This window comes from Lagenorhynchus albirostris, chromosome 10 (assembly GCF_949774975.1).
Source record: "Lagenorhynchus albirostris chromosome 10, mLagAlb1.1, whole genome shotgun sequence".
NCBI lineage: Eukaryota > Metazoa > Chordata > Mammalia > Artiodactyla > Delphinidae > Lagenorhynchus > Lagenorhynchus albirostris.
In genome coordinates, this window is record NC_083104.1 from 65144885 (window position 1) to 65163486 (window position 18602).

The window sequence follows — 18602 nt, forward strand, 5'->3', positions numbered from 1 at the left end:
GTAATGAAATACCAGCAATTAAAAAAAAAAAAAAAAAAAAAACGCTGAAAGAGGCAAGGAACGGATTCTCCCCTAGAGCCTCCATACGAAATATGGCCCTGCCAACACTCTGATTTCAGCCCAATGAACTGATTTTTGATTTCTGCAACTAGACACTAGTGATAGCTGCACAACATTGTGAGTGAGTGTACAAAATGTCACTAATGGTACATTTCTGTATTATGTGTATTTTACCGCAAATCAAAGTATATATCCCTCAAACTGTGGGCAGGATTGAATGGAGCTATCTTTCTTTGTTGAGGTCAGGATCCCTGTCTCCTCCACATGGAAGCACAAGAAAATCAACTCAAAATTTCTAAGAAATCAATCGTTGCGGATTTTAATTATGAAGTGCAAAGCAAAGTTCTATTGTCACTCCAGTATCTGCACCCACCAACCAGGCAGTCCTCTTCTCAGGAACCCCTTCAGAGCACTTCTGCCTCTAAGATAAGGAGGCTTCCAAAATATGGATTTTTAACAAATTCAAATAGTTGCAAATCAGAGACTCCATCTAGGCAAGCCTCACTGTCTATGAAACACATCCTTTTTCTGGGCTTCCCCATCTCGAGGATGTCCAGCGACAAGATTGGAAACTGAACGATCCAGGCCCTCCAGCTTTTCTGGTCATAGTAAAGGTCCACTGTTGGCCTGGCTCTGTCACCCATCTAGGCTCTACTCTCTAAAAAAGGAAGTGAATCAGGAGAAATCCTGGGCTAATGGAACTCAAATCCCCCTTCAGATGTTCTTCCTAGACTTCCTAGATGTTCTTCCTATATTCAGCTCCCTCCATCTCCTGAAATGGTGAGAACATTGATTGTCTTCACCCTATCTTGAGAGCAGAAAGTGAGTTTCCATTTTCTCTCTTATCCATTACCAAAAAAGGGCCAAATGTGAAGGGAACATTTCCTCATTTCAGCCGTCCTAGGTCAGGGCTGGTCTGCTGCGGTCTGCCCGAGAATGAGGGGCTGGATCTCAACAAGCCCAGGAGACAAGCCCAGGTCCTTCCTAAAACAGCTCTCATTTGTGATGCCAACAGCAGAGCTCACAGCCACAACTGCCAGGGACAGTCTCAGTCTGGAAGTGGGAAGAAGGGTGGAGGGTGTTCCACACTGGGACGCCCACATGGCCTCTGTCGGGAAGAACAGGGGCTTCTAAGCTTAGAGAGGAAGGAACAGGAGACTTACTCAGCCACTCAGCTAGAGAACAGGACTAAGGATAAACTTGACCAAACCAGTCAATGATCCAACTGGCCAAGACTGAACTCTGGACACCTGAGAGAGAGAGAGCGCACAGGAACTCGGACCTGTCCTCAGCAGGACGCCCGCTATGAGCCAACATCCATTGTCATCTGGCCCCAGCTAGCGCCCTGCTTCAAAACCCCTGCAACAGAAGAGAAAGCTGAGGCTCTCACTCTTCCTGACCTCTTGCGGCATAATTTGAAACCTTCAGGGGAATCTGGTCCTGGAAATGAGGTTTCTAATAACTTTTTTCAATCACACTCAATCCTGAGAACTGAATTAGACAAAACCAATTTCTGACTTCCAGAAATATACTCACATTTTGGATAATTCCACAGAATTCTCAGAGCCCTCAGAGAAATGCTTTACCCTCAGAGAAAATGTTATATAATGTTATAGCACCTGCGTGTCTTGGCTTCTCAGCTTTGCGTGCTGAAGGCAGCACCTGGAGGAAAAACCAGGGCCTGCCGGCTGCTCACTAGTGGGGGGCAGAGGACACAGGGCCTGGCCACAGCTGCCACACAGGAAGCATGGCGTTTGCTTGCAGTTCAGAAGTTTATTAGTGAATGAGTTTGGGCCAGCCAGTGTTTACATGCTTGGTCACTGCAGCGTAGTGTACTGGCTGCAGACGGGGAGAGGGCTTGCTGCTCTGCTGGTCACTGGTGATGTCACCCCAAGAGAATGATGGGCTTCTCTCCTGGGTCCAAGGTACCAGGGCTTGGAGCCAGTGTCATCAGAGAGACCCCACTTCTGTCTCCAGTGCCTGGGCTGGGGGGATGAGGGTTTTTAAGATCTCCATGTAGAAGGGGCCAAACACCTGCTGATTGTGGTGCGTTAAGGTGACGAACTTTTGGCCCAGTTCTGCCAGCTCTGCCTCAATGAGGGTAAGGCCTCCAGGGAGGTCTAGCAGAGACCGCTGCACACCAAGAACCAAACAGCATTTGAGGAACAAGTGGATCCGCTGACCTGTGAGCAGGAATAGACAGTGAGAAGGGAAAGAGCAAACAACTTTCAGGGAGAAACACTGCCCCCTGCACTCTACTCACCCAAGTTCAAAGTTAACTGAGATAGTCACTGACCTACCCACGCACCTAGACATAAGGAAATTTTTTGGGGATGTTTTGTTTGGGAAGGGGGCTGCTACCTAATTCCCAAGGACAAAGCAAAGATCCAAAACTAGTGGGCTAGCACATTTCTATTCAAAAGATTCCTTAAGTATTCATCAGTTAAATCCTGGTATTTGACATAACAGGAGGATCTTTGACTGACCCTTCAGATGGCTGAGGTTAAGAGCAAGGTCAAGTTCATGGCCACCATTCCAACATGGGACAGGGGAAACCCCTGCTTTGGGAACATGTCCTCCAGCCTAATTCAGCATCAACTTCTTGTTGGCAGGGAGTGGGTGTCACATGTCTTAGACTGCAGCCAAAAATGACCCAGAAGGCCAGGGATGACTTAACCACATTGGCTGAACAGTATGCCACACCTAGAAGCCATGAATTCCCGGTACAAATCTTCCTTCAACCATAGAGTCAGTCTTTAAACTAAAAGGGATATATTTTCAACCCAGCATTATACAACAACTAAAGCCTACACAGTGACTTGCCCAATCATCATGCCCTTTATGGTTAAATGGTTCAGTAAGCACCTTCCAGGGTGGGGACTGGCTCTCGCCTCAGCATTCCCACCACCCCACAGGCACGCTCACCAATGACACTGTGGACACAGTTCTCCTTCTTGGTGATGTTCTGGAGCTCTCCTATCAGCGATGCTGTGTTGTCGCTGCTCAGAGCAGCAAGGCCCATGTTCTGGAGGCTCTGATGGATTTCCCGAGACACCTGTTCACTCACAGTCAGCATAGCCTCCTCCTCAGGCCTAGACCGTGAAGGAGAGTAAGCTGGTACCCAGGGGTGGCCCTGAGCCCCGAAGCTCCACACCAGAAGTTGGGCCCATGTGAGGGAGATGCCCAGCCACCCTTCTGCCCTCACCCCAGGCCCTGGAAGCACAGAGCCCAGTGGGCAGGGTCAGTGTCTTCACTGTTACCCTCCAGATACTGACTTCTTTCTCTGTATGATACCATGTTCTTCTTCTTAGAAAACAAGATAAACTATAAAATCAACTCTGGACAAGGATTTCGTATCCACTCAGCATTCTTCAGCCCCATGGGATTTATTCATGTATGCACACTTTTAACACTTTCTTGGACATTTTCCATGGTCATCTGTCATACTCTCACCAATTACAATGACAAACCTGGCCTTCCGATTCCGCTTTTTCCTTTGGTGTGACACCCTGCACTCAGTGATATTCAATCAACATTGCTGACTGGTCGACTCCTGGAGATACGTACGACCAGCCCACTCAACTAGATAAAGACTCTTCTGTAGCGAGCAAGCTAGTGAATCATTTTATAGGAAACTATCCTCCACGCTACACTTCTGGAAGGAAGTTTTATTTTTCTTTGTTACAAGCCCCAAGGCCACTTATGGAAAGATACCAACAATCTTTGTGAATGATTCCAAAGGGCCTTTCTGTGGTTTGTTGTGGAACGTAAGGCATCCTTCATTACCTGCCTGTGCCTTCATATCACCTGTCGTTACTCTAAAAAAGACCTATGCAACTCACCTGGACTTCAACTCCTCCATCAGGGCTTTGGTTATGCGTTTCAGCTTATCCACAAACTGAGGCGAGCCAAACAGAACACTGCCAGAGAAGCTGCTGGCCACTAGCAAGACCGAGGCCAGGATGGTTAACTGGCGCAGCTGGGCCTCCAGCTCCTGCAGCTGGGCTCTGTCCATCAGCAGGGTCTGGGGAAGCAGGCAGAGTGGGTCAGGAGAGGAGGGTCCCCATGCAAGTCCTCAGTCCCAGACAACAAGGCAAGGCCCCCCACAGTCCTACCTCAGGGAACTCTTCATCTTTGGGGTCCCAGAGGAGGAGGTTCAGGAAGCCCTGGGACAGCACTATTTTGGGGTTGAGGGGCTCCAGGCTGTTGGCTGCCTCACTTGGAGAGGGGCAGACCACACTGGAGGAGTCGGGAGAGTCAGGGCAGCTAGGCGGCGGCGTGGAGAGGTCTGCCGCCGCTCGGGTCAGCCACTTGGTAGTGTGATCGAGGAGGCCTGTGACAGGAAGAGTGCGTAATTATCTTCAGCTCCTACATCCCGGAGGCCTTGGGACGAAGATTCAAGATCTCCTCCTCCTCAATAAGTAAATGCTTTGGTGGGGGGAAGTCTTTCTGGCTTGGATTAACTATTCCTTCTGCCACCCCCATCTGAGGAAGAAACTTTCTGCTCCTAAAAAGAGGCAGAGTACTCTCTCACATCATTAAAGTCAGACCCAAAGTCATATTCCCTGCTCCTGCCCTCAAGTTATATACATACTAGGCTGCTTGTTGAGGAGTTCCTGAAATGTAGCTCGTTCACACTGGATGGAATGTTCCTGCAATTGGGGCTGAAGGCTCTGGATAGTGTAGTTCACCATGTCCATTTTCATCAGGCCCAGAACCTGGAAGATTCCTCTGACACAGGAGGAAATAGAATATTTATACTATGAAAGGAAATCCAGTGAGGGGGAACCTACACAAGATATCATTAAATCACCATATTCTAGAGGTAGGAGGGGCTTTAAAACTAACTTAGTCCTGCCTCCTAAATTTACAAAAGATGGCACTGAGGCCTAGGACCCAAGGCCCAGAGTGAGTAAGTGAGTGAGTGGCAGAGCTAGGAACAGATAAGTCTCTGGATGCTAAAGCCTTCAGACCTTTCCATAACAGTCATTCTATGTCTCCTAAAAAAAGAGTAGTCCGTGGAAGGACACACACCACCGTGCCAACGAACCTCTCTGGGAAGTGGGATTTTAGCTGATGCTATTTCTGATGCTATTTTTGGACAATTCACTTTTTTTTTAACTTTCTGGGTCATGGTTTCTATAGCTCTGAAAAAGGGGTAACCTCCCATCCCTATCCCTCATATTGTGTGAAATGCAATAAGAAAACCTGGGATAGGGATGTTTGAATTCCTTAGAAGGAAGGATTACATACTCCAATGATTTATGGTAGGATGGTGTATAGGGGGCCAATCAATCTAAGGCCATCTTTGGAAAAGAAAAGCTAATAGACCAGAGAAAAGAGGAGTTAGTCAGGTCTTCAGTAGGGAAGAGCCAGCCAAGACAGAGGCTGTGACCCAGTGTCCGGCCCAGCTGTGCCCGGCCCAGGGGCTGAGGCAGGTTTCAAGAAACTGGTCAAGTTTCACACCTCAGTAACCGAACAGGGTCTGTGATGTTCTCTAGTTTCTGCACTGCTTCATCTCGAATTGGTGCACACAGCAGAGTCATCATGTTGAGAATGTACTTAGAGAGACGAGGGACATTCAAGGCTCCGTGTTCTGCTTCCTGCTTAAGGAGGTTCATGTCCAGGCCTTCTTCAATCTCACTTCTTAGGCGGTTCTGGCGTGGTAATAGCAGTGACAGCAAGATCTGCCCAGGAAAGAAAGTCAAAGGAGAAGTTGCTTTCTGTTCAGAGCCCCAAACTTTCTCTAATGGACAATCCCTTTAGCCAAAGACACCCCAGCCTATGTCTTTTAAGGATCAAGGAGTTATGGAAAATAGTATGGAGGTTCCTTTAAAAACTAAAAATAGAGCTACCATATGATCCAGCAATCCCACTCCTGGACGTATATCCAGAGAAAACCATAATTCAAAATGATATATGCACCCCAATGTTCAACTGCAGCACTATTTACACTAGCCAGGACATGGAATAAACCTAAATGTCTATTGACAGAGGAATGGATAAAGAAGATGTCATATATATATATATATATATATATATATATATATATATATACAGCAGAATATTTTACTCAGCCATAAAAAAAGAATGAAATAGGGGCTTCCCTGGTGGCGCAGTGGTTGGGAGTCTGCCTGCCAATGCAGGGGACATGGGTTCGTGCCCCAGTCTGGGAAGATCCCACATGCCGTGGAGAGGCTGGGCCCATGAGCCATGGCCGCTGAGCCTGCGCGTCTGGAGCCTGTTGCTCTGCAGCGGAAGAGGCCACAGCAGTGAGAGGCCCGCGTACCGCAAAAAAAAAAAAAAAAGAACGAAATAATATCATTTGCACTGATGGACCTAGAGAGTGTCATACTGAGTGAAGTCAGACAGAGAAAAACAAACATCATATGATACCGCTTATATGTGGAATCTAAAAAAATGGTACAAATGAACCTATTTACAAAACAGAAATAGAGTCACAGCTGTAGAAAACAAACTTATGGTTACCAGGAGGAAAGCAGCGGTGGTGCAGGGTGATAAATTGGGAGATGGGGATTGACATATACACAATAGTATATATAAAATAGATAGCTAACAAGGACCCACTGTATAGCACAGGGAACTCTTCTCAATACTCTGTAATGACCTATATGGGAAAATAATCTAAAAAAGAGTGGATATATGTATATGTATAACTGATTCACTTTGCTGTACAGCGGAAACTAACACAATATTGTAAATCAACTATACTCCAATAAAAATTAAACAAAAAAAAAGTTAGGTCCCTAAATTTCCTAGAGGATATTATTTATCTTTGTTTAGGGGCCAATGACAGTTCGAGGGTTTAGGGGATCACTGATAGCAACAGTATATCATTTTCTATGCAGATTGAGATAAAGAGATGAATAGAGTCAAGGGGTATGGTAAAAAGAAATGCAAGGTACAACAAATATAAAATACACACCATCACACAGTGGTGAGGCACTCTTAATTTACCAAAGGAAGCATTTTTTAGATTATTTTACTTCAAAGGGCAAGAATGAAATAGGCAAAGGAACTGTTAAAAGTCCCTTGAGAGACTGGTTCAAGATGGCGGAGTAGAAGGACGTGCTCTGACTCCCTCTTGCGAAAGCACTGGAATCACAACTAACTGCTGAACTATTATTGACAAGAAGACACTGGAACTCACCAAAAAAGATACCCCACATCCAAAGACAAAGGAGAAGCCACAGTGAGATGGTAGGAGGGGCGCAATCACAATAAAATCAAATCCCATAACTGCTGGGTGGGTGATTCACAAACTGGAGAACACTTATACCACAAAAGCCCACCCACTGGAGTGAAAGTTCTGAGCCCCACGTGAGGCTTCCCAACCTGGGGGTCCGGCAACAGGAGGAGGAATTCCTAGAGAATCAGACTTTGAAGGCTAGCGGGATTTGATTGCAGGACTTCGACAGGACTGGGGGAAACAGAGACTCCACTCTTGGAGGGCACACACCAAGTAGTGTGTGCATCGGGACCCAGGGGAAGGAGCAGTGACCCCATAGGAGACTGAACCAGACCTACCTGCTAGTGTTGGAGGTTCTCCTGCAGAGGCGGGGGGTGGCTGTGTCTCACCGTGAGGACAAGTACACTGGCAGCAGAAGCTCTGGGAAGTACTCCTTGGCATGAATCCTCCCAGAGTCTGCCATTAGCCCCACCAAAGAGCCCGGGTAGGCTACTGTGTTGGGTCGCCTCAGGCCAAACAACCAACAGGGAGGGAACCCAGCCCCACCCATCAGCAGGCAAGCAGATTAAAGTTTACTGAGGTCTGACCACCAGAGCAATATCCAGCTCTACCCAACATCAGTCCCTCCCATCGGGAAACTTGCACAAGCCTCTTAGATAGCCTCATCCACCAGAGGGCAGACAGCAGAAGCAAGAAGAACTACAATCCTGCAGCCCGTGGAACAAAAACCACATTCACAGAAAGATAGACAAGATGAAAAGGCAGAGGGCTATGTACCGGATGAAGGGACAAGATAAAACCCCAGGAAAACAACTAAATGAAGTGGAGATAGGCAACCTTCCAGAAAAAGAATTCAGAATAATGATAGTGAAGATGATCTAGGACCTCCGAAAAAGAATGGAGACAAAGATCGAGAAGATGCAAGAAATGTTTAGCAAAGACCTAGAATAATTAAAGAACAAACAAACTGAGATGAAAAATACAACAACTGAAATGAAAAATACACCTGAAGGAATCGATAGCAGAATAACTGAGGCAGAAGAATGGATAAGTGACCTGGAAGACAGAACGGTGGAATTCACTGCTGCAGAACAGAACAAAGAAAAAAGAATGAAAAGAAATGAAGACAGCCTAAGAAACCCCTGGGACAACATTAAATGCAACAACATTCACATTATAGGGGTCCCAGAAGGAGAAGAGAGAGAGAGAAAGGACCCGAGAAAATATTTGAAGAGATTATAGTCAAAACCTTCCCTAACATGGGAAAGGAAATAGCCACCCAAGTCCAGGAAGCACAGAGAGTCCCATTCAGGATAAATCCAAGGAGAAACACGCCGAGACACATAGTAATCAAATTGGCAAAAATTAAAGACAAAGAAAAATTATTGAAAGCAGCAAGGGAAAAACAGCAAATAACATATAAGGGAACTCCCATAAGGTTAACAGCTGATTTCTCAGCAGAAACTCTACAAGCCAGAAGGGAGTGGCATGACATATTTAAAGTGATGAAAGGGAAGAACCTATAACCAAGATTACCCTTCCCAGCAAGGATCTCACTCAGATTTGACAGAGAAATCAAAAGCTTTACAGACAAGCAAAAGCTCAGAGAATTCAGCACCACCAAAGCAGCTCTACAACAAATGCTAAAGGAACTTCTCTAAGTGGGAAACACAAGAGAAGAAAAGGACCTACAAAAACAAACCCAAAACAATTAAGGAAATGGTAATAGGAACATACATATCGATAATTACCTTAAACATGAATGGATTAAATGCTCCAACCAAAAGACACAGGCTGGCTGAATGGATACAAAAACAAGACCCATATATATGCCATCTACAAGAGACCCACTTCAGACCTAGGGACACATACAGACTGAAAGTGAGGGGATGGAAAAAGATATTCCATGCAAATGGAAATCAAAAGAAAGCTGGAGTAGCAATACTCATAGCAGATAAAATAGACTTTAAAATAAAGAATGTTACAAGAACAAGGAAGGACACTACATAATGATCAAGGCATCAATCCAAGAGGATATATAAATATATATGCACCCAACATAGGAGCACCTCAATACATAAGGCAACTGCTAACAGCTATAAAAGAGGAAATCGACAGTAACACAGTAATAGTGGGGGACTTCTAACACCTCACTTATACCAATGGACAGATCATCCAAACAGACAATTAATAAGGAAACACAGCTTTAAATGACACAATAGACCAGATTGATTTAATTGATATTTATAGGACATTCCATCCAAAAACAGCACATTACACTTTCTTCTCAAGTGCGTACAGAACATTCACTAGGATAGATCACATCTTGGGTCACATCAAGCCTCAGTAAATTTAAGAAAATTGAAATCATATCAAGCATCTTTTCTGACCACAACACTATGAGATTAGAAACCAATTACAGAGAAAAAAACGTAAAAAACACAAACAGTACGTTACTAAATAACCATGAGATCACTGAAGAAATCAAAAAATACCTAGAGACAAATTACAATGAAAACACAATGATCCAAAACCTATGGGATGCAGCAAAAGCAGTTCTAAGAGGGAAGTTTATAGCAATATAAGCCTACCTCAAGAAACAAGAAAAATCTCAAACAATCTAACTTTACACCTAAAGGAACTAGAGAAAGAAGAACAAACAAAACCCAAAGTTAGCAGAAGGAAAGAAATCATAAAGATCAGAGCAGAAATAAATGAAATAGAAACAAAGAAAACAATAGCAAAGATCAATAAAACTAAAAGCTGGTTCTTTGAGAAGATAAACAAAATTGATAAACCATTAGCCAGAAAAAGAGGGAGAGGACTCAAATAAAATTAGAAATGAAAAGGGAGAAGTTACAACAGACACTGCAGAAATACAAAGCATCCTAAGAGACTACTACAAGCAACTCTATGGCCATAAAATGGACAACCTGGAAGAAATGGACAAATTCTTAGAAAGATATAACCTTCCAAGACTGAACCAGGAAGAAATAGAAAATACGAACAGACCAATCACAAGCACTGAAATTGAAACACTGATTAAAAATCTTCCAACAAACAAAAGTCCAGGACCAGATGGCTTCACAGGTGAATTCTATCAAACATTTAGAGAAGAGCTAACACCTATCCTTCTCAAACTCTTCCAAAAAATTGCAGAGGAAGGAACACTCCCAAACTCATTCTATGAGGCCACCATCACCCAGATACCAAAACCAGACAAATATACTACAAAAAAAGAAAATTACAGATCAATATCACTGATGAATATAGATGCAAAAATCCTCAACAAAATACTAGCAAACAGAATCCAAGAACCCATTAAAAGGATCATACACCATGATCAAGTGGGATTTATCCCAGGGATGCAAGGATTCTTCAATATATGCAAATCAATCAATGTGATACACCATAATAACAAATTGAAGAAGAAAAAACATATGATCATCTGAATAGATGCAGAAAAAGCTTCTGAGAAAATTCAACACCCATTTATGATAAAAACTCTCCAGAAAGTGGGCACAGAGGGAACCTACCTCAACATAATAAAGGCCATATATGACAAACCCACAGTAAACATCATTCTCAATGGTGAAAAACTGAAAGCACTTCCTCCAAGATCAGGAACAAGAAAAGGATATCCACTCTCACCACTATTATTCAACATAGTTTTGGAAGTCCTAACCACAGCAATCAGAGAAGAAAAAGAAATAAAAGGAATACAAATTGGAAGAGAAGAAGTAAAACTGTCACTGTTTGCAGATGACATGATACTATATATAGAGAATCCTAAAGATGCCACCAGAAAACTACTAGAGCTAATCAATGAATTTGGTAAAGTAGCAGGATACAAAATCAATGCACAGAAGTATCCTGCATTCCTATACACTAATGATGAAAAATCTGAAAAAGAAATTAAGGAAACACTCCCATTTACCATTGCAACAAAAAGAATAAAACACCTAGGAATAAACCTACCTAGGGAGACAAAAGACCTGTATGCAGAAAACTATAAGACACTGATGAAAGAAATTAAAGATGATACAAACAGATGGAGAGATATACCATGTTCTTGGATTGGAAGAATCAATATCGTGAAAATGACTATATTACACAAAGCAATCTACAGATTCAATGCAATCCCTATCAAATTACCAATGGCATTTTTTACGGAACTAGAACAAAAAATCTTAAAATTTGTATGTAGACACAAAGGACCCCGAATAGCCAAAGCATTCTTGAGGGAAAAAAACGGAGCTGGAGGAATCAGATTCCCTGACTTCAGACTATACTACAAAGCTACAGTAATCAAGACAATATGGTACTGGCACAAAAACAGAAATATAGATCAATGGAACAGGATAGAAAGCCCAGAGATAAACCCACACACCTATGGTCAACTAATCTATGACAAAGGAGGCAAGGATATACAATGGAGAAAAGACAGTCTCTTCAATAAGTGGTGCTGGGAAAACTGGACAGCTACATGTAAAAGAATGAAATTAGAACACTCCCTAACACCATACACAAAAATAGACTCAAAATGGATTAGAGACCTAAATGTAAGACTGGACACTATAAAGCTCTTAGAGGAAAACATAGGAAGGACACTCTTTGACATAAATCACAGAAAGATCTTTTTTGATCCACCTTCTAGAGTAATGGAAATAAAACCAAAATAAACAAATGGGACCTAATGAAACTTAAAAGCTTTTGCAAAGCAAAGGAAACTACAAACAAGACGAAAAGACACCCCTCAGAATGGAAGAAAATATTTGCAAATGAATCAACAAAAGATTAATCTCTGAAATATATAAACAGCTCATGCAGCTCAATATTATAAAAACAAACAACCCAATCCAAAAATGGGCAGAAGACCTAAATAGACATTCTTCCAAAGAAGACATACAGATGATGGCCAAGAAGCACATGAAAAGCCACTCAACATCACTAATTATTAGCGAAATGCAAATCAAAACTACAATGAGGTATTACCTCACACCAGTTAGAATGGGCATCATCAGAAAATCTACAAACAACAAATGCTGGAGAGGGTGTGGAGAGAAGGGAACCCTCTTGCACTGTTGGTGGGAATGTAAATTGATACAGCCATGATGGAGAACAGTATGGAGGTTCCTTAAAAAACTAAAAATAGAGCTACCATATGACCCAGCAATCCCACTACTGCGCATATACCCTGAGAAAACTATAATTCAAAGAGATACATGCACCCCAATATTCACTGCAGCTCTATTTACAATAGCCAGGTCATGGAAGCAACCTAAATGCCCATCGACAGACAAATAGATAAAGAAGATGTGGTAGATATATACAATGGAATAGTACTCAGCCATAAAAAGGAAGGGAATTGGGTCATATGCAGAGACGTGATGAACCTATAGAATGTCATACAGAGTGAAGTCAGAAGGAGAAAAACAAATATCATGTGTTAGCTCATATATGTGGAACCTAGAAAAATGGTACAGATGAAACAGTTTGCAGGGCAGACATTGAGACACAGATGTAGAGAACAAACGTATGGACACTAAGGGCTAAAGTGGCGGGTGGTGGTGGTGGTGGTGTGATGAATTGGGAGATTGGGATTGACATGTGTACACTGACGTGTGTAAAATGGATGACTAATAAGAACGTGCTGTATAAAAAATAAATTAAAAAAAACCTTGGAGTATAAAATTTTAAAAAAAAGTCCCTTGAAATAGACTATTAACCCAAAAACATAAGTCCCCTGTGGACAGAGACTCTCTTATTCATCTCTGTGGCTCTGTAACATCTAGACATTGGTGGTGGTGAGGGATAGGGTTGTTTAACTTAATGAAACACTGTTGTCACAGCAAGATCCCAACTGTTTAGCTTCATCTTAAACAAATAAAAGTTGCTCCATACTATCCATTTAAATGACAAACTATGCCAGTTATCCACTTGGAGCCTCTCAGTTCCAAATCTGCCCATCAGTGCCTACTCTGAGAAAATGGTGCTGGGCCCTTTAAATATTTTTCCTTTGCTGGCTGGCACAATGTTAAGTTCTGCCAGTAGAGGGCGCTAAAGAGACAATGCAAGAGGAAGCCTCTTCCTTCCTGGCTCTGGTGTGCTCCTGCCAGCAAGCTCCTGCAGCACAGCGGCTTCTCTTTGTTCGAATTACTATGTGGTTTCTTTTGCCTGATTGGACCCTGACTGATACAAAATCTGTACCATGAGTGAGGTTTGAACTCAAATGGCCACATGTCCATTGGATTTGATGAGCAGAAAGTAGGAAGTACCTTAGATGCCTTAGAAAAACATGCAAACTAGAGGATGGCAGATAATCCCTACAAGAATTGGGCAGCTGGTGACCTCAGTGCAGTTGCTAGAGTTTCAGTGGTCTGAGCTTGTCAAGCTTTCCACTCCAAGATGAAAAGTAAGTTGCTGTACCTCAAACCACCCATCATGAAAAAAGGCACAACACTTGTAGGACTTTGTGGATGTGGTAGGCAACATACACCACATCTGAGATTGCTACTGTGACACTCATTTAGAGTCACTCACGAGGTTGCCAATTTCAAGTGGAACCAAGTAAGACTAGGCTCTGCAGCAAGTTCAGGCTGCTATACAAGTGACTCTACCATTTAGGCCTGATCCAGCAGACTCAATGATACTTGAAGTGCCCATGGCAAGTAAGGATGCTGTCCAGAGCCCTGGCAAACACCAACAGGAACATCACAGCACAGACTTCTAGGATTTGGGAGCAAATCTATGCCCTCTTCTGCAGATAACTATTTGCCTTTTGAGAAACAGTTTCTGGCTTGTGCCTGACCCTTGGCAGAAAGTAAACACCACACCACAGGACACTGGGTGACCATGTGGCCTGAGATTCCCACCAGGAACTCGGTGTTGTCTGACCTACCTAGCCACAAGACTGGACATGCACCACAGCAATCTATCATCAGATGAAAATGACCCATAAGAGACCAAGCATATCCAGGTACAAGGACAGACATACAGACCAGATTAGAATAGACGGCCCAGAAATAAAACCTGGACATATGGTCAAATGATTTTTGAGAACAACGCCAAGACCATTCAATGGGGAAAGGACAGTCTTTTCAACAAATGGTACTGGGGAAACTGGATATCCACATGCAAAAGAATGAAGTTGGGGCTTCCCTGGTGGCGCAGTGGTTGAGAGTCCACCTGCCGATGCAGGGGACACGGGTTCATGCCCTGGTCCAGGAGGATCCCACATGCCGCGGAGCGGCTGGGCCCGTGAGCCATGGCTGCTGAGCCTGCGCATCCGGAGCCTGTGCTCTGCAACAGGAGAGGCCACAACAGTGAGAGGCCTGCGTACCACAAAAAAAAAAAAAAAAGAAGAAGAAGGATGAAGTTGAACCTTACCTACACCAGATAAAAAATTAACTCAAAATGGGTGGAAGACCTAAACATAAGAGCTAAAATTCTGAAATTCTCAGAAGAAAATAGGAGTAAATCTTCATAATCTTGGATTTCATAAGATATGACACCAAAAGCAGAAGCAACCATAGACTGGATAAATGGCGCTTCATTAAAATTAAAACTTCTGTGCATCAAGGTACATTATCAAGAAAGTGAAAAAACTACCCACAGAATGGAAGACAACATCTGCAAATCATTTATCAGACAAGGGTCAACTATCCAGAATGTTTAAGGAACTCTTACAACTCAACAACAAAAAGACAGCTCAATTTTAAAATGGGCAAAGGACTTGAGTAAATATTTCTCCAAAGATGACGCAGAAGAGGGCATCAAGCACATGAAGATGCTCAACACCATTAGCCACTAGGGAAATGCAAATCAAAACCACATTAAGATTCCACTTCATGCAGGCTGTGCCATGGGAAGATCTATATTTTTTTAAAAAAAGGAAAATAAATGTTGAAAAATAAGTGAAAATGTGGAGAAATTGGAATACTCATACATTTCTGGTGGGAATGTAAAATGGTAAGTCACTGTGGAAAACAGTTTAGTGATTTCTCAATAAATTAAATATAGAATTATCACATGACTCAGCAATTCCACTCCAGGGTATATATTCCAAAGACTGGAAAAGAGATGTTCAAACAAAGACTTGTACACAAATGTTCATAGCAGCACTACTCCCAATAGCAAAAATGTGAAAACACAAATGTCCATCAACAGATGAATGGGGACTTCCCTGGTGGTCCAGTGGCTAAGACTCCGTGCTCCCAATGCAGGGGGCCTGGGTTCAATCCCTGGTCAGGAAACTAGATCCCACATGCTGCAACTAAGAGTCCACATGTCACAACTAAAAAAAGATCCCGAGGAGAATAGAAAGCCCAGAGATAAACCCATGCACATATGATCACCTCATCTTTGACAAAGGAGGCAAGAATATACAATGGAGGAAAAACAGCCAATCTTCAGTAAGTGGTGCTGGGAAAAATTGATAGATACATGTAAAAGAATGAAATTAGAACACACCCTAACACCAAACACAAAAATAAACTCAAAATGGATTAAAGACCTAAATGTAAGGCCGGACACTATAAAACTCTTAGAGGAAAATATAGGCAGAACCCTCTATGACATAAATCACAGCAAGATCCTTTTTGACCCACCTCCCAGAGAAAGGGAAATGAAAACAAAAATAAACAAATGGGACCTAATGAAACTTAAAAGCTTTTGCACAGCAAAGGAAACCATAAACAAGACAAGAGGACAGCCCTCAGAATGGGAGAAAATATTTGCAAACGAAGCAACTGATAAGGATTAATCTCCAAAATATACAAGCAGCCCATGTAGCTCAATACCACAAAAACAAACAACCCAATTCAAAAATGGGCAGAAGACCTAAATAGACATTTCTCCAAAGAAGACATACAGATGGCCAACAAATGCATGAAAAAATGCTCAACATCATTAATCATTAGAGAAATGCAAATCAAAACCACAATGAGGTATCACCTCACACCAGTCAGAATGGCCATCATCAAAATATCTACAAACAATAAATGCTGGAGAGAGTGTGGAGAAAAGGGAACCCTCCTACCCTGTTGGTGGGAATGTAAATTCATAGAGCCACTGTAGAGAACAGTATGGAGGTTCCTTGAAAAACTATAATAGAACTACCATATGACCCCTGAGAAAACCATAATTCAAAAAGACACATGCACCCCAATGTTCATTGCAGCACTATTTACAATAGCCAGGTCATGGAAGCAACCTAAATGCCCACTGACAGATGAATGGATAAAGAAGATGTGGTGGCAGATGAATAATCCCCAGTATATCTGCCACCAGCTTTTATGGCCCCAGCATGAGCCACAGCCAACCCCACCTCCCCAGGAGACCCTCCAAGACCATCAGTCTTTTCAAGCTAATTGCTGAATCCGAAGCTGTGTAGAGAGGACCTGTGTTTTGTACTTCTAACATCCTTTGATGGACCAGCTTCCAGCTTTAAGTCAAATAGCTTTAGAGTTTAGCCCTAAGAGTGATTAAGAATCCGCCTGCCAATGCAGGGGACATGGGTTTGAGCCCTGCTCTGGGAAGATCCCACATGCCGTGGAGCAGCTAAGCCCGTGTGCCACAACTATTGATCCTGCACTCTGGAGCCCGTGAGCCACAACTGCTGAAGCCCGCGCACCTAGAGCCCATGCTCCGCAACAAGAGAGGCCACCACAGTGAGAGGCCTGCGCACTGCAGCAAGGAGTGGCCCCCGCTTGCCACAACTAGAGAAAACCTGCATGCAGCAACGAAGACCCAATGCAGGCAAAAATAAGTAAATAAATAAATAAATTTATATAAAAAAAAAGAAGATGTGGAACATATATATAATGGAATATTACTCAGCCATAAAAAGGAAGAAATTGGGTCATTTGTAGAGACGTGGATGGATCTAGAGACTGTCATACAGAGTGAAGTAAGTCAGAAAGAGAAAAACAAATATCGTATATTAACGCATATATGTGGAAACTGGAAAAATGGTACAGATGAACCGGTTTGCAGGGCAGAAATAGAGACACAGATATAGAGAACAAACGTATGGACACCAAGGGGGGAAAGCGGTGGGGAGCGGTGGTGGTATGATGAATTGGGCGATTGGGATTGACATATATACACTAATATGTATAAAATGGATAACTAATAAGAACCTACTGTATAAAAAATAAATAAAATAAAATTCAAAAAATAAATAAAAGGAAAGTGGATCAAAAAAAAATCTAGAAACAATAAATGCTGCAGAGGGTGTGGAGAAAAGGGAACCCTCCTGCACTGTTGGTGGGAATGTAAATTGATACAGCCACTACGGAGAACAGTATGGAGGTTCCTTGTAAAACTAAAAATAGAGCTACCATATGACCCAGCAATCCCACTACTGCGCATATACACTGAGAAAACCATAATTCAAAAAGATATATGCACCACAATGTACACTGCAGCTCTATTTACAATAGCCAGGACATCGAAACAACCTAAATGTCCATCAACAGATGAACGGATAAAGAAGATGTGGTATATATATACAATGGAATATTACTCAACCATAAAAAGGAACGAAACTGAGTTATTTGTAGTGAGCTGGATGGACCTAGAATCTGTCATACAGAGTGAAATAAGTCAGAAAGAGAAAAACAAATACCGTATGCTAACACATACATATGGAATTTTAAAAAAAGCAGCACTGATGAACCTAGTGGCGGGGCAGGAATAAAGACACAGACGTAGAGAATGGATTTGAGGGCATGGGGGGGAAGGGGAAGCTGGGATTAAGTGAGACAGTAGCACTGACATATATATACTACCAAATGTAAAATGGATGGCTAGTGGGAAGCTACTGCATAGCACAAGGAGATCAACTTGATGCTCTGTGACAACCTAGAGGGATGGGATAGGGAGAGTGGGAGGGAGCCTCAAGAGGAAGGGGGTATGGGGATATATGTATACATATAGCTGATTCACTTTGTTATACAGCAGAAACTAACACAACCTTGTAAAGCATTTATACTCCAATAAAGATGTGAAAAAAAAAATCCCACATGCTGCAACTGAAGATGCTGCACACTGCAACTAAGACGTGATGTGGCCAAAACCAAAGCAAAACAACAAATGAATAGATAAACAAAATGTGGTATATCCATACAATGGAATATTTTCAGCCATAAAAAGGGATGAAGTTCTGCCACACTGCAATGTGGATGAACCTTGAAAACATGCTAAGTAAAATTTGCCATATGTAAAAGGACAAATGTTGTATGATTCCACTTATATGAGGAATCTAGTAGTCAAATTCCTAGAGACAGAAGGTAATATAGAGGTTACCAGGCACGGGTGGAAAAGGGGT

General features: G+C 42.6%; 1 protein-coding gene across 5 annotated transcripts in view; it reads right to left on the reverse strand.

Moving 5' to 3' along the window:
- Positions 1-2010: 2010 nt before the first annotated feature.
- The window catches only part of TCP11 (t-complex 11), a 29311-nt gene continuing 12719 nt past the window's right edge, over positions 2011-18602 (reverse strand). For 2 of the 5 annotated variants that reach the window (XM_060164153.1, XM_060164152.1), the window contains exons 4-9: positions 5527-5747; positions 4655-4791; positions 4176-4393; positions 3903-4084; positions 2986-3152; positions 2011-2243 (exon numbers count right to left, since the gene is read on the reverse strand). In XM_060164153.1, coding sequence (XP_060020136.1) covers positions 2011-2243; positions 2986-3152; positions 3903-4084; positions 4176-4393; positions 4655-4791; positions 5527-5747 — 1158 coding nt within the window. Of the gene's footprint in view, positions 2263-2985; positions 3153-3902; positions 4085-4175; positions 4394-4654; positions 4792-5526; positions 5748-18602 lie in introns of those variants that run through there. The other 3 variants (XM_060164154.1, XM_060164150.1, XM_060164151.1) reach the window with 3 other exon arrangements.